This window comes from Sarcophilus harrisii, chromosome 1, assembly GCF_902635505.1.
Source record: "Sarcophilus harrisii chromosome 1, mSarHar1.11, whole genome shotgun sequence".
Lineage (NCBI taxonomy): Eukaryota > Metazoa > Chordata > Mammalia > Dasyuromorphia > Dasyuridae > Sarcophilus > Sarcophilus harrisii.
In genome coordinates, this window is record NC_045426.1 from 134,670,598 (window position 1) to 134,686,846 (window position 16,249).

At 36.2% G+C, this 16,249-nt stretch overlaps 2 protein-coding genes across 2 annotated transcripts in view; one reads left to right on the forward strand and one right to left on the reverse strand.

Moving 5' to 3' along the window:
- Positions 1-2,460, forward strand: part of CCDC152 (coiled-coil domain containing 152) — a 52,685-nt gene extending 50,225 nt beyond the window's left edge. Inside the window, exon 9 of the mRNA XM_003759907.3 lies at positions 1,764-2,460. Coding sequence (XP_003759955.1) covers positions 1,764-1,886 — 123 coding nt within the window. The 3' untranslated portion in view covers positions 1,887-2,460. The remainder of the gene's footprint in view (positions 1-1,763) is intronic.
- SELENOP (selenoprotein P) lies at positions 1,982-15,242 on the reverse strand. Its single transcript, XM_012541412.3, has 5 exons — positions 15,037-15,242; positions 10,791-11,005; positions 6,933-7,145; positions 6,099-6,216; positions 1,982-3,608 (listed from the first exon to the last, which is right to left on the reverse strand). Exons 2-5 carry the CDS (start codon positions 10,991-10,993, stop codon positions 3,231-3,233), a joined length of 912 nt encoding a protein of 303 aa, XP_012396866.1. The 5' UTR covers positions 10,994-11,005; positions 15,037-15,242; the 3' UTR covers positions 1,982-3,230.
- Between the last annotated feature and the right edge of the window lie 1,007 nt (positions 15,243-16,249).

The window sequence follows — 16,249 nt, forward strand, 5'->3', positions numbered from 1 at the left end:
TGCAAATCATTTTCATTTCCTCCTCCATTCCCAGCATCCCTAGAATTATCTCAAGAGTATAGTAACTTGGATAATTTGACATAGGCAATGACCAGAGGTTGATCTCACTGAGAAAGAACAAGGTTAGGTCAATCAGTGTCAAGAGGCAAACTCAAATATATCTCACATCCAGTGCAAAGAGAAGCAATCACCAAAACCCATTCCCCTATTTGAATTCTTAGTGAAAGGGGAGAAATAAAAACATTAGTGGAACAGACATAGGAATTGCTAGGCAGGAGTTTTGGTTTAAGACAATTAAGGAAACTCTAAAATCTTTGTATATCATTTAAATTTGCCCCATTCTGTTCTCAATAGTAATCCTATGCTTATTGCTCAGCAGGTCTCTCAAGGCAATGATTCCTCAGATGGCAGGATTGCTTTTGTAAAAGAGACCACCTAATTAGGGCAATGTTACTCTCCCTCTGCAAAACCCCTTCCTTACAGTACTTAGTTATCTTATATTCTTTAGGGTAATAAAAATGTGGTATGCAAGCATCTGAGAAACACCTGGGATGCTATATTTAAATATTTCACCAAAATGAGAAAACTTAAGCTATTCCTTACTATGATAATTCAGAGGGATATTGTGAAGATGTAAGAGTTACCCTCTAAAATACTAGAAAGAAAGACTCCTGCCAGCTTCAAAACATAATGTTCATCTAAATCTGTCTTGATCATGAAATGATTTTCATAACCTCTTTTTTTCTGTATCTTTATTCTTGTCATTTTTCTGACTAGCATAATATTCATAAGCCAAAATAGAAGTGAATGTGTACTGTGATAAATTGAAATTCAATCAAATGCTTTTTGCAGGTTTTTACTTTTACAGTTAAAGAATCTCTGTATTCCACAGTAAGGGTGCTCCCTCCACTCCAATAAAGATGTTCTTAACCCTGTTTTAAACATTCGTTACCTAGCAGCCAAGCCACCCCGTGGTATTTCTTTAAAAAAAAAAAAAAAAAAAAGATTAAAACAACTCAAACTTATTTATTGGAGTGGACACCTATGAATCTTTCTGCAAACTGTAATTTTAATTGTTTTCTTATTAATATCTTACCTTTCTGTGACTTTGATTGCTAACTTTAAAGCACAATATAGAAAGATTTTAAAATTTAAAAAAAAATCATAATGTTCATAACTAAATAACAAGTTAGAACTCCCAAGGGAAAAGTGATGGAAAATATTATGTATCTTCATTCTCTCACATTATTTTATTATAAACAGTGCCATTTGTAAGATCCTGTAAAAAACACTGTACATGTGGTCATCTTAATGGCATTACTAAAATGTGAATCTATTCATCCTGAGACCACACCATTCCTAGACCACACATTGCTATCACATTGTGCTGTATAGTTTCATAGCAACTATATGATTGTTTTTAAAAACTTCTAAGTGAAGAAGAAAATTGTACTTTAAAATTTCACAGTCCTGACAGAAAAGAGGCAGCCTCATCCAAATCGCATCCCTTGCGTTGACTAGCTTTATGATCTTATACAAATCACTAATGCTCTTAGGTGGCCCAGGTAGCGCTGAAAGGCCAAAGTTACAAAGTTACAAAGCTGTTAGCGTTCTGCCCAGGTAGAAATTCCCTAGAGCAATAAAATCACAGCATTCCTTCTTCCCAAAACCAAACAAATTCCTTTACCTCATAGGCTTGTTGTGAGTACTGAGGAAAGTACAAATGCCAACTGGACTAACAAAATACTTACTGCTTCATTTAGAAGCTCCAGCATCTCCAAGAAGAAAAAAACAAAGAAATTGCGGTTCTTCGTGATACCATTCGAGATTTAGAGTGCCGCCTCATCATTAGCAAGGATCCTCACCTCAAACGAAAACGGCCTTGATCACAACTGATCTTTGCAGTCAGCCTCTTTATATACAGTTGCAATAGGTCAGTATCACAGAAACAGCTAATCTAACAAATACACACACACACATGAAAAGCTTAAACTTTGTTTTATTGAGAGTGTGTTCATCTTTTTTTTTTTAATAATCCCACACATTTACCCTGTTTTCAAATTCTAGTTGACATTCTGCTTATTAGTATTAACCATAAAAGAGTTCAGGTTCATAGGAGAAAGTTGACCTATTGAACCATCATTGACTATGGGAACACTTTCTAAGCAACCTGTTTATGAGATACCAGTCTTTTATTCTTTCATTTCCAGACCTTTCTACAGAAACACTCTCAAATGTTTAGACAATATGATTCAGTGCTAAATAAAGAAAACAAGACATTGTAAAAGTTTTATCCCTATATCTAACTCTCCAAAATCAAATAGATGAGTTAAACTACAAAAATGCACAATAATAAAAAGCTATTATTTTAAAGTAATATGGTTTCATGTGCTTTTTTAAAGCAAAGTTAATATGCATTATGTTCTAGCACTTCAAACTATGAGGTGTTATTCTTTAATTTCTCAGCTTAGAAAAAGTAGCATTAAAAAGATATCTAAAAAGAAAAGTAATATAAAATAAGGTAAATATGTTTTTTTTTGTTTTTCTTCCATTCTGAATTGCAAACAATCCAACAGAAGCCCCTAAGTTATAGTTTACGCTTCTATCCTCATTAATGCAAACAGAACACAGGAAGAGAAACAAGAAAGACATATTAACCAGATGCTGTAGTCACCTTTTGTTTGGCACTAAAATAATATGGTTTGGTTCACAATTTCTTTGCCAGGAAGTTCTTATTTTGGAAGCCAATATAATAGTCATTTGAATGTTTAAAGTTCTGATTTTCATATCTTTACACAAATTCAATTCTAATTTAGGATCACTTTTTATTAATTGGGTAGCTTGTGAAATGAACAAATATTACAATTTTTTTTAAATTTATCTTTACTACCAACTAATGTCATGTCCAAATTTGGAGGGGTTTTTTTTCATATTTAAGAACTTTAATTTGTAGATCATTTTCACCTTCCTGCCTTATTTTTTCATTTTCAAGCAGTGCTGGCTTCTGTGGGCTCAAGCTGCTGACTGGGATATCAGGCAGCTGGAGGTAAACGTCACTGTCATGATTCAGTGATGTTCTCCTCTGCCCGTTGCCCCTGTCAGCTACATGAGGAAGGAAGTGTAGTGCCTTTACAATGTCAGGTGACCGAATTGCCTAAATGTTCAAATATCAAATGTCGACAGTGTCAGCATCAGCTCCTAGGAGCCGACTCTGAACTCTGGGACAAATTTCAGAGTAGATGGTTTGCACAGCCAGAACCTCCCTTTCGTCAGAGTTTTTTTCTTGGAGCGGAAAGCTCCAGAGCTCCGCCGTCTGGATTTTCTTGGCTCCCGGGATGATCCGTGTGCCTGTGCTGCTGGTGTGTAGACTCATGGTGATGATGCAGACCTTGTGCAGAATGAACATCAGCAGCTGTCTCAGAATCTTCTGGTTTCTTATTCTCTGTAGGCTGATGCCCATGCCTGTGATGCTGGTGATGATGGTGATGGTGGTGGTGGTCATGGTGATGGCGGAGGTGATGATGGGGGGGGTGGGACGTAGGGGTTCTAGTTGGTTCTTCCTCAGCTACCGAAGATGCATTCTTACAAAAACTTTCATCATCTATGGTCTGAAATAGAATAATACCACTAAATAAGCTACTTAGCAGCAGCTCTTTTAAAATGTCTTCCCTTGATATAGGGGGAAAAAATTCAGAGAGATGATCCATCTCTGGCACACCCAATGGATAGTTATGATTCAGTTACCTTCTTCCTTTCTGTTGAGCACACTGTTTGAAACATGTTCTCGTAATGCCAAATTAGTCCCTGATGCCATCTAGACATTACCACGACTAAAGAACAACCAACTACTAACTCTCATTTCCATTACTTGCACTGATTGTCATTGCTTTTGCAGGGAAAAAAAATTGCGTTGATAGTTTACTATATTTTTCACCTGAGCTAATACTATTATTTTCCATTTTCATACAAAGAAGATGAATATATTTGGAGGTGAAAGCCTCCAGTCAAATACTGCTGGTCTCTGCATCTAAGTCAGAAATATTCATATTATCCAGCATTGTTGGCAAATTAACCTCTCAGTGACACTCAAAATGCCAGCCATATACTTTGAAAACACTTACTTCTTCATACAATAGGATTGTTCTGAAAATTGTTTTGTTTTTTAACTCTCCCTAACACTATAGCTTCATTGGTAAGTTCAGCTAACCAAAATTAACAACTTAGTAACTATTTCTTCAGGACTTCAAGTTTAATCAATGTGCCCATGGATAAGGAAGGGGAAATTAATGAGGATTTCAAAGTCTATTGGTACAGCAGCTCAAAACTAAGTCTAAACCTATTTTTTCCTCTTCAAAAATCAAACACATTGGGGTGGCTAGGTGGTGCAGTGGACAGAGCATGGCTCTGAAGTCAGGAGGACCTGAATTCAAATTTGGCCTCAAGACACTCAGCACTTCCTAGCAGTAATTGCATACTATTTCCAAAGTCTGATTCTTTTTGTACAGCAAAATAACTGTATGGACATGTATACATATATTATATTTAACTTATACTTTAAAATATTTAACATATATTGGTCAACCTGCCATCTGGGGTGGGAGAAGGAGGGGAAAAGTTGAAACAAAAGGTTTTGCAATTGTCAATGCTGAAAAATTACCCATACATATATCTTGTAAATAAAAAACTATAATTAAAAAAAAAAAAAAGAGTAACTAAAAAACAAATAACTAAATAACTAAAAACTTCCTAGCAGTGTGACCCTGGGTAAGTCACTTAACCCCAATTGCCTCGGGAGGGGGGGGAAATCAAACACATTAAAATCAGTTCAAGAAATCAGGGTCATTGTGCTCCAATGGCACATTTTAGGAGACTTTGGAATTCATAGAAGTTCTGTTGAGATATTAGTATATAACTATTAAGCAGCAGCTTTTAAAGATCATGTCTTCATTAACACTTGTATTAAGGAAGAACTTGGAAGCATTTAACCTTTATTTATGCACAATCTGAGTAAGTGATTAAAAGGGTAGAAATCTCTAAACCAAACTAAAGGAACAGAATGACAAAACAAAATCTCTTAAGTAGTTTTCAGAAATTAACTGTAGAAATTATTGTATGTCAAATAGGTACTCTATACACACACATACTGAGATATATGTACATATATATAGATAAATAGATAGATATAGATATATTCACTATGTTCTCTTTAAGGAATTTCTATTGTTTCTCTAGGATCAAAATTAGGTTTTTATTACTTTGTAAGATATTGTATAATTATAACAGGGATATTTTTAGAAGACAAAATTGTAAATTTAGAGCTGGAAGGGATCTTACAGACTGTCGTGATCAGTATTTATACAGGTTCAGGTGAATCCAAAGAAGGAAATTAGAAAGATATGAAGTAAGATGACTAAGATTGGGAACGTTTCTATGCTTTGACAGCTAGTTACATAAAGCAGTATAGTTCCTCTAGAATCCATAAGTACATTCTGAGTATCCCCTATGTCCAGAGCCCTGTAAAAAGGTATCAGAGATAATAGACACACACTCTTTCAATTAGTCACTCAAAGCTACATTTGCTTTTTAGGCCCAAATATCATGATAATCAGTTCTATTATTAGGAGAAAGCTTCCATGTAGGTCAACTGATGGTATCTATCTATGGTAGATATCTGGTATGGTAGATATGGTATGGTATCTAGTTATCTGAAGATTCCCATGGTCAATTTATATTTTAATAAATTTTTATGGAACTGTAAATTTCTTGGATGGAAAATGCTTTGAAACATTAAATGTAAATTATAAAGAAAACATTTTTCTATTTGAAACAGCAATAACAACCAATGCCAACAATGGAAACACAACTTTGATATTAACACAATAGCACTGTGTTATCTAAATAGCATTATGCATGGCTGATCTTTCAGGTTAAAACTTTTTTCAGAAATGGACCTAGCATACTGAAAAATATGTTGAATTTTAAATAACAGTGTTGTAAATTACTTTGATATTGATTAGCTTAGTCACAAAACACCAACTTTCTTAAACATCTCCTAGAATTATTTCCTTTTCCCCTTAGATTTAATAAAATGAAGATACCGTGTATGAGCAGTTTCCACAGCTTTTTTCACAGTAAGCAACTTTAATGGCTTCTTCCACATAAGAGAAAGTCAGAAAGGTGTAAGGCAAACCAAGATGATACACAAGACGACCACATCTAAACAAAAACAAAATACAAAGATAATAATATATCTACATTTTTTTAAATTTACCATACTGAATTCTTAAATGCAAGTTAAATGGCAGTACTATGAATAAAACATGTTCCAGAATTTTAAAATTTAGGTATTCTTATAATAAATAAGATCAGGCTTTTAGAATTCTAAAGGCTAAAGAACACAGAGTTAGAGATGAATGGGATCATAGAACCAACCTCATTGTTTTACAGAAAAGGAAACTGAGGTACAGTAAGATTAAGTGACTTGTCCAGGGTCACAGAGATAGAACATATCAGAGGATAAATCTGAACATCCCAACCTAGTATCCTATCTGCTGTCATATTACCTCCAATTTTGACTATGTTATTCTTCCCTGAATGAAAACAACTCCCAGATTACTTGTATTAGAACTACATATGATATGGAAGTTCATTTTTCTTTGTTATAGTTCATATGTAAATATAAAATGAAAGTGTTTTGCTCTGTTTATTGATGTCATTTGTCCTCCTTTCCATACATGCTAGAAAAGCAAAATATTCTAATATTAAGTGCTTTGCTTATTCATAAGGAAAAAAATAAAACCAAAACACAATGATGTACTTCTTTTAATGAAAATATGGTCTTGTAATAAAGCAAAACAATTTTTTAAAGAGTAAAATATGAAAAAATGAGGTTTCTTTCATTTAATGCTATAGTTCTATATATAAGAACATACCTGTCATATATGAGAAAGTCATCCTTGCTGCCGTTTAACACAGTCCAGACATCTTGTTGGTTCACTTCTTGTTGATAAACAGTAATATTCTCTGAAACTTTGTCTTTTAGCTCTTTGAAATTTAATTGAGATGGGTTTCCCTGATGGTTGACAACAATATATGAGATATTGGAAAATCCTTCTCTTTCCAATTTCACTCGCAGGTCTTCCAACCTAAAATATTGGGGAAGAAAATTTTTCTCATTTTATTTAAGTAATAGATATATTTATTAGTTATGAATCAACACCTCTCTGTGGTCCTTTTTCTCTTCTTATTTTTCACTTCCCTATCTTCATATTTCACTTCCCTATCTTCATACCTCCCTTCCTTTTTCTTCATTTTTTCTTCTTTCTATTTCCCCCTTCTGCAACTCCTGGCTTGGCCTGAACTGAGGGAAAGAAAAAGCATCAGAGCTAGTGTCAGGGAGCACCCAAGCTAATTGTGAGGATAGTAAGGACTGGACCAGCTGTCTTTTTGGGGAACAGAAAGTGCCACTCCAAACATTTCAGATTTGGAGATTTCTGAGGGAATTGCAGCAAGGGTGAAAAAACAGAGCTGGAGGAACCCAAAACTGTTAGTGTCAGCTATAATAGATACTAAAGTTATAAGTAGATCTGGGAGAGAGACAGCCCTGTTGGCCTTAAGCTGCCAGCCTAGAACTATGTGAACATGGAATGTGGGAAGGAAGGTATACCTTCAAAAATACCAATAATTGACATGTATTTTAGTACAAGAGAGTTTTACATAACCTCACCTAGCCTCACAGCAGCCCTATTGTAGGAGGCAATACAAATAATATTGGGCCATCTTTCAGATGATAAAACTAGGGTTCAGAGGGGTTAAACTCAAGGTCACACAGTTATTGAGTGAAAGACCTGGTCTCTGCTCCCAATCTAATATTCTCGCTGCAAAGGAAGGATAAGGGGAGAGAAATGGGTCCTCCTCCATGATTGTCAGAAATCAGTGATTGTGAAAAGATCAGTTTTGTCTCAATCGGTAATTCCAGTAACGTGATTATACACTGATACTCTATCAGTGAAAAAATATTGGGGAAAATAGAGGAATAAAGATTATGGCAAATACCCCTAATACATAACACATTTCAACAGAATACACTTTTGGCTACACTAACTTTTGGTTGATAGACGTTTTCTAAATGTAACTGTTGTAAATGTTTTTGAGGAAAGATGCATTTTCGTTGTATTCGTGTCATGCCCTAGTGCCTGGTGCTCTATACATAGTGGGTGCCTGACAAATGTTTGTTGAATAAATTATAATTCCTTCTTAGCCACATTTTCCTGTAAATTCAAACACCTTAAGGAAGTCAGAATTACCTTTTCTTCCTTGAATTTTGTGGCAGAAATAGTTACCAGTCTTTCAGGCCTAAATGCTATCCCATTCACTTTTTCTAGAAACCAAATTTCTAATATTTGGTTATATTTTGTGAAATTGCATAGAATTTATAATTAGAAAGCATATTAGAGATTATATCTACTCCAACTTCCTCATTTTACATAAGAGAAAGCTGAGGACCAGAGGCGTTAAGTCTCATAGGTCACATAGGTTAGCTATAACAGAGCCAGAATCTGAACTCATATCCTCTGATTCCAAACCCAAATTCTTTTTATTACACCATAAGAACATTCCAAAACAATTATAATTTAAACAAAAATCAATGGAAAAAACAAAAAAAATTTGAAAAAATACATATTCACTACCAAACACTTAATAATTTGACTTCTATTTAAAGTAGCTTTTTAATGGTAGTTTGAAAATTGTTTTTAAATCAATAAATTTTGGAATAAAGATATCTAGATGATGACATTATTCTACACAATGTTGTCCAGTTAAGTTTTAGATATGATGAATATGTATTTTTACAACATAGCTTTCTTCTTTTAAAAACAATCACCAAACATTTCTTGGGCATTTACAATATGTGAAAATCTCAGATAATAATTGCTTTCAGTTAGAATGTAAGCTCATTGAGGACAGTGTCAGTTTAAGTTTTATCTTTCTATCTCCAGCACATTTAAGAAAGATAATCAAAAAGACATCATCAATAACTACTTTCCCATCTTTACAAAAATTTAAGAATAATCAACTGTAAAAATTGGTAAATAAAGAAATAAGATAAAGGTATTAGATGACCAAAGAAAAAAAGATAATGATCTCCATACATGTCAAGAATACCCTAGGTAAAAATATGAGAGGGAGTTAGGTAAACTTTTGCAAACAAAGTTGTATCAAAATAAAAACTAGTATTTTGTTTTTATCTTCATATCCCAACATCCAGAGTAGTAACTAACACATAGTAGGCATTCAATTTATATCAATTCTTACTGAATGAAAGGTGCCAAGAATATGTGATCATGCTTTGTTGATTACTGAATAAGAATCTGAAACTGAATTCACTTCATAGATAGTAGAGATTCCAACAAGGAATTCCTCATGCATATGTTAACATTATATAATATGTCTCAAAAAATGCAATTGTTGGGAAAACTATGTTCAATAGTTAGTAGCACCAAGTGATGATAAAACATATTTTTTCCAACGGCATTGCCCTCAGTCATGGAGGACTCTGCTCAAAGACCCAGTGGAAGAGGAGAACCCAACAAATGCTGAGTTTCTTCAAAGATTCTTTTTTTCAGATGAGACTGGGGTCATTGGATCAAACTCCAGAATCTTATAGGACGTCCTCGATTTGAGTTATGATTAAGGACAGCAATCCATAGAAAGAGAAAAAAACTAAATAGATTTAAAAAAAAAACATACACTAGTGACTTACAACATACACATACATATACATATATATGTATACACACTAGTGACTTACAACAATTGACCAAATTGACCAAAGAAAAAGGAGAAGCTAAATCAGTTTGAGGAACTGATTTTAAGTGATTTTAAGAATCTTAAGCCATCCCTGGCACAAAAACTCATCATGTTAACATACATGATCTCTGGGTGATACTTTATGATTCTGATCTCAGCATACCGTGATCAAGGTCATGGGAAAGACCTAAGATAGGCACAAGACTACCACATGATACTCTATATACAAAAGTGACAGAGAAATATTTAAGAAATAAATTTTAGAAAAGCAGGGAGACTGCCTTCCAAGGGATAAAATATGGATAGATCAAGAACTACCCTGGTACCCACAAAATGTAAGAAGACCTAGAAGACGGCTCCCAGCCCAATAAGTAATCCTTTGTAGAGGACCTATAGAAAACCCAGACAAGAGCCACAAGATAAAAAAGCATCACATATATAACCTATATTAAATTGTTTACCATTTTAAGAAGAAGGGAAGGGAGGGAGGAAAAGAGAAAAATTTAGAACTCAAAATTTTATAAAATAAATGTTAATATGGAAATATTTTAGAAGAATTGCACATATTTAAATTATATCAAATTGCTTGCTGTCTGGGGGAGTAGGAGGAGAAGGGGGTAGGCTAAAATACCCACTTCAGTGCCAAAATAGATCCACTGATGAAAAGGTGGCAAAGTTTTTAATATAAATTTAATATGATATATTTTATTTTATATTTATTAAATATTAGTATTTATATTTATTATATTGAATATTTTTTAAAACTATAAATTCAGTATAAAACTATTCAAATAAAAGATGAGTCCCTGCCCTTATGAAACTTATAGTCAAGCAGAGGAATAATGCACAAACACAGAGAACCATAATACATAATTATTTTATGATAAGCATCAGAGAAGTGAAAAATAAAATACTTTGTGGCAGTATGGGACATAAATAAAAATCTTTAAATGTCTTTTAAAATCTTGAAACCATCTTACCTGGAGGCCTGCAGAATGCACAAGTATCAGCTGGCTTGGAGGAGGGCAAGCACAGTCACTCTACCCAGAGAATTCAGCATTGGATATTCACCTCTTATGTGCCATTTTGGAGGTTCTTTGCACCGGGCACTTTGTACCTGGCTCTCTGTTCCTCCATAGGGGAGGAGACAGAGAGCCAGGGCAAGTGCCAGGCCTCTCCACATTGTGGAGGTTTCCTGGAAATAAGCAAACCAGTATATAGTACCAATGATGATAATCACTGACATTTATGTAGTATCTTAAGGTTTCCAAAGAGCTTAACATGCATAATGAGTGAAGGAGTACATTTATTAGCATTTAATAAGTGCTACTATATGACAAGCACAGTGGTAAGATCTGAAGAGCTATGATTTCATTTGATCTTCAAAATTACAAGGTGAGACAAATGTTCCCGGTATTACTATCCCCATTTTACATGTGAGGAAACTGAGGGTCTGAAAGATTATAACACAAGGTCATACTACTAGTGTCAGGAGCAAAATTCAAACCCAGGATTCTTCTGACTCCAGTCCAGCATTACAGACACCATAATACATGTGTCCTCCTTGTAGAGCTTTAAAATACCAAATACAATTGAAAAAATCGTTTTTATCACAAAGCTCCACTTCCAAGGTACTCCTAGAACGTAACTAAATCTTAACCCTTGGGACTCAGATCCTACATACTACAATGTCTTTGAAACTATACTAGGCTGTACCTTACATTGTAAGATGGCTCAGCCAGATCCACCTTAATAGCTGAATTACTGTGGCCTCCCCAAAAGAAAGGAAAAACAAACAAATAAAAAATCCAACAAAACTCTGCCCAATATAGAGTCATAATAATAGAAAATTCTGGTACCCAAAGCAAGTAGCACAAAAAGGGGGTGAGAGGAGCAAGGCTGGAAGTAGAACAGGAAAATTTCAGGACACCTCAATGCCAGAGCATCAGAGGCTATAGGAGAGATGGTAAGCGATATGAGATGGGCTTGAGAGAGAGTTCGCTTGAAATACAGTCTCCTGAGAAAGAAGCAACGAAGACTCCTGGTTTAACTAATTATCCTAGCTAATCAGGTACGAGACTCAGTTGTTTCTACATTGTTTCTTAAAATAAAGCAAATGGAATTATAAAGGACATGAATTACATTGAAGTAAAGAGTAATTTCCCCCATCCAGATTCAAGAAATCACTAAAACCTATCTACGGACTCCAGATTAAGAATACCTTCTCTATGAGGACTAAAAAAGGACATATAAATTTGGAGGAATAATCAAAATGATAGACCTTAAAATAACCAGGACAGGAAGAAAGCCAAGGAAAGTAGAGGCAAATGAACCAGGCTAGCTTTAGAATCATTAGATGGGTTTCCCTATCTCTTCCAACCTCCCTGTGTTTTCTCCCATTCCTGAAAGCCTATCTTTCTGTTTGCTGAATTGTCAGGAATTTATACTTATTAACCTAAAGTTCACTGCCCTTAGATTCCTAAAGACAACTCTAGCCAAAATAAACTTGAAATAGGAACTTTAAGGCTCCCTGAAGCCCAAAGTTCATTTCCCATTTTCCTTCAGTTCCCTGAAGTTCATCTGGTAAATCCACGGCTAATAATCATTAGATCAATCACTCACTTTTATGGTATTTTAAAGTATTTAAAATGCTTTACTCACAAGATTATGAGGTAAATAATTGCAAGTATGATATATCTCAACCTTGCAGGTGAGGAAACAAGCTCAGAGAGAAAATGATTTATACAATAACATCCCACTGTTGTCGGAGTAAATTCTTGAGCCATGAGAAGATAGTTTTTATCTGGAATTAGGATATTCTCCTTGGGGTTTAGAAATGTAGTTTTAAAGGACCAACTCAGGACTAGAGATTTATGCTTGCCAGGAACTCTATGAAGGGGCAACTGTCAAATGATCATAAAGATTTGAAATGCTGTTTTACAGACAAAAGTGTTTTAGGGAAAGGAAACTACTAAAAGATAAATGAAGTGGGCTTTGACCGAGGAGTATATGGGTAAAGGATGATGTCAGAATTCCAAAACCAAGGAGCTTTTGTGTTGTATGGCAGTCCCAGAATTATTCAAACAAGAATATTTTTTGGAATTGCTAAAACAACCAAAATTTAGTAAGAAAATTATTCACAATAGAAATGAACATTGGTGGAAGACTAGGGGAGGCATGGTATCATGACAATGCATTATCCAATAAATTAGCAAAACAAACAAGTTCTTGGTCCTGGAAAATATGATACTGTTTTAAGTCAGCCTGTATTATTGCATGTGGCTAAAAGTTTCATTTTATATAACTGTTTGGACATGTATACATATATTGTATTTAACTTATACTTTAACATATTTAACATGTATTGGTCAACCTACCATTTGGGGAAAGGGGTGGAGGGAAGAAGGGGAAAAGTTGGAACAAAAGGTTTTGCAATTGTCAATGCTGAAAAATTACCCATGCATATATCTTGTAAATAAAAAGCATTTTTAAAAAAAAAAGAAAAAAGTTTCATTTTATGATAGCTCCTCCAATGATTCATTTGGATCCTTCTATATACTTTTTCTATTGAAAAGAGTCAGGGTCTGAATTATGACCCCCGCATTATTTAACACTTCAAAAACAGGATAAAATCCTATCTACATAGAAAAAATATAATATGATGTGACCTCTTATGGCCATAATTCTGTAATATCATTATGAAGCTTCCTCTGGAATTCTCTGTGTAAAACACAAAGGATTTCAGGACAATACCTACTTCAGTCCTTCCAGGACACTCCTAATGATACTGTAACTCACAATAACATAAGTAGACAAATAACTTGTAATAACTTTGGTAACCTTCATTTGTCAGCTTTTGTTTGTTGGATTCCATTTTTAAAAAGATCTTTTATGTTTAACTAGAAAGGCTTATATTCTTCTCTGGCTTTACTGATGTCATTTCTCTGGAGTTTTAGCTATTTAAAAGTGACCTCAGCCCTGTTTACTTTTGCCACTTTAATAAACAATTAGTTCCGGGCAAAAACAACAACGGACATATAAACAAAGTCAATATTATGGCCTCTCTCAAAAGGAGAAGTCACAGGGCGTTATGCTCTGAGTCATGAAATAATTCTATCTCCTACCTACTTAACTTAAAAATATTTTGTATATAACATATAGTGACACAGTAGATAGAATTCTGGGACTGGAATCCAGAAAACCTCGAAGCATTGAATTATTGCTGATTTTTAATTTATGAGTATAGCCTTTTGATACTCCCTACTAAAGAGTATCAAATAAACAAATCTTTAATATTTATTAATAAATATTCCCTAAAATGATTTATATTTTCAACTTTAAGTGACCCAAACGAAATTACAGTATAGATGATGGGGTTGATCTATATGTTAATTATTATCAAAGCACATCCACTCCCAGACCTCATAAATGAACACTCCCCAAAGCTCGCCTATAACAGCATGGGTAAGGAACGGCTCCTTGTTTCCTCCTCCACTTGACATTCTCAACTTTCTTACCCCAGAACTTTTCCAGAAAGTTACCTCCTGGCAAAGAGAAAAACACCATCGGGGCCCATTGGTCGATGATCTCCTCCTCCTGCCTCCTCCCTAGTCTGTGGCGAAATCGTAACCCGGGCGGCTTAAGCTTCGGGGCTTATTTGAGCCTCTACTCGCCAGCTACCTCTCCTGCGGCGCCTGAGATGGGGAAGACTCCGCAGATCCCGTTAACTGCGGATGCAGCAGCTGCAACTTGCCATGGAGACCCTCCTCTCCTCCCCGTCCCTAACAATAACCTTGCGGGCAGGGGTAGTTAGAGCTGCTTCCTATTGCCGCCGAGACTGCATCCTGCTTTATTTCTAGGAACCTGTCCCCGCGGTCACGTCCAACAAAGCGCCTGGATCCCTAGCCTTGAGATCCGCTAGAAAACCCGGCTCAGAATAACCAGAAACCGTCCCCTCGCAGGCTGCCCGTTATCCGAGCCCCAAACCCCCGCTCCCCAAGACCGGACAGACGCTCACTTAGCCCGCTTCGTGGTGACTTAAAAATAATGATCATGAATGGCGTTTCTTCCCACAAACCCCGTTATGTGATGGATGCGTGACAGATGTGTGTGCCTTGTGCATGCGTGTGCCTTGCATGTTCTGTCTGTGTATGGCATAAGTCAGGGAGGAAGAAACAAAAACCCTAAATGCTAGACTCAAAGGGGGAGAGCGGGGTGCCCACTTACGCTCCCGCGGCGCGCTCGGATCGGCTCTGCCCAGGGGAGCCCGGCTGCGACCGCTTCCCCAACGCGACTGGTCCCCAGCCGCCCGCTCGGGCCGCTATTTATACCCCGCTTGTTTATGTCCCCTGCCCAGCTGTAGTCCAGAGTTCAGGGCTCCCAGAAGTGACCTTGCAAGCAAAGCAAATCCTTCAGGACCTTTTGTGATTGGGGTGACGTTCAGCAGGAGGTGTGATAGCAATAGCATAGCAACGAGGGTTGCGGGGGACGAAAATATAACTTATTTTTTTTTTAATTTCCCCTTCCCCAGTGGACTGGATTGAATGGTACAGTCGGGGGGTGGGAGGACGGGTAAGGCGGGCCTCAACTCGCATTCTTTCCTAAGCTAGAAAGGGGAAAAAGATGTGCTGAGCCAGCAAGTTGTGGTTTAGGGGGATTTTTTTTTCTTTATGTTTTGAGTGTTGAACGGCGTGTGTGTGTGTGTGTATGTGCGTGTGTATCCTTCTTCACCATTTGATCTTGTGAGGCAAATGGGACTGGGACCTGATCCTGTGTTTAGGGGATGGGGGGAGAGAGGGGCAGGTTGTGTTTTTTCTGATGCCTTCAGAGCCCAAATCAGGAGTGACCTCCCAGAATCCTTCCTTCTATACTTTAGAATGTCCATTCTATCAATATGGAAAGACACTTATTAAGCACCTTCTGTGTTCAGAGCCCTGGGAACAAGATCTCTCAGTGAGACAGTATAGGTCCTCATGAAAAGCACATTGAGACAGCATCTTTCCTGCATCCTGGATCTCATCAATGTGAGTTCTTTCCTCTCCCTTCCCCCAAATGCAAATGGTAAGCCATCTAGCCTCTAAATCTGGATAATTCTTGCCTATGCCCTTCCAAAAATACTTTTTTTCCCCTGAGGCAATTGGAGTTAAGTGACTTGCCCAGGGTCACACAGCTAGGAAGTGTTAAGTGTCTGAGGCTAGATTTGAACTCAGGTCTGAGTTCAGGGCTGATGCTCTATCCACTGCACCAACTAGTCACCCCCAAAAAAATACTTTTAAAAAGTGCTCCAAAGTGCTATCAGCCTTTCTCAAGATCTTTTAAGTTGTGGGAAGTGGAAGAAAATTGGACCAGTGCAGCATTCAAGCTATCCCTGTTATTCTTAGTCTTCCACAAATTTAGCCAACTTCTTCATCAATAATTGTTCACCAAACTATGCCCAAAG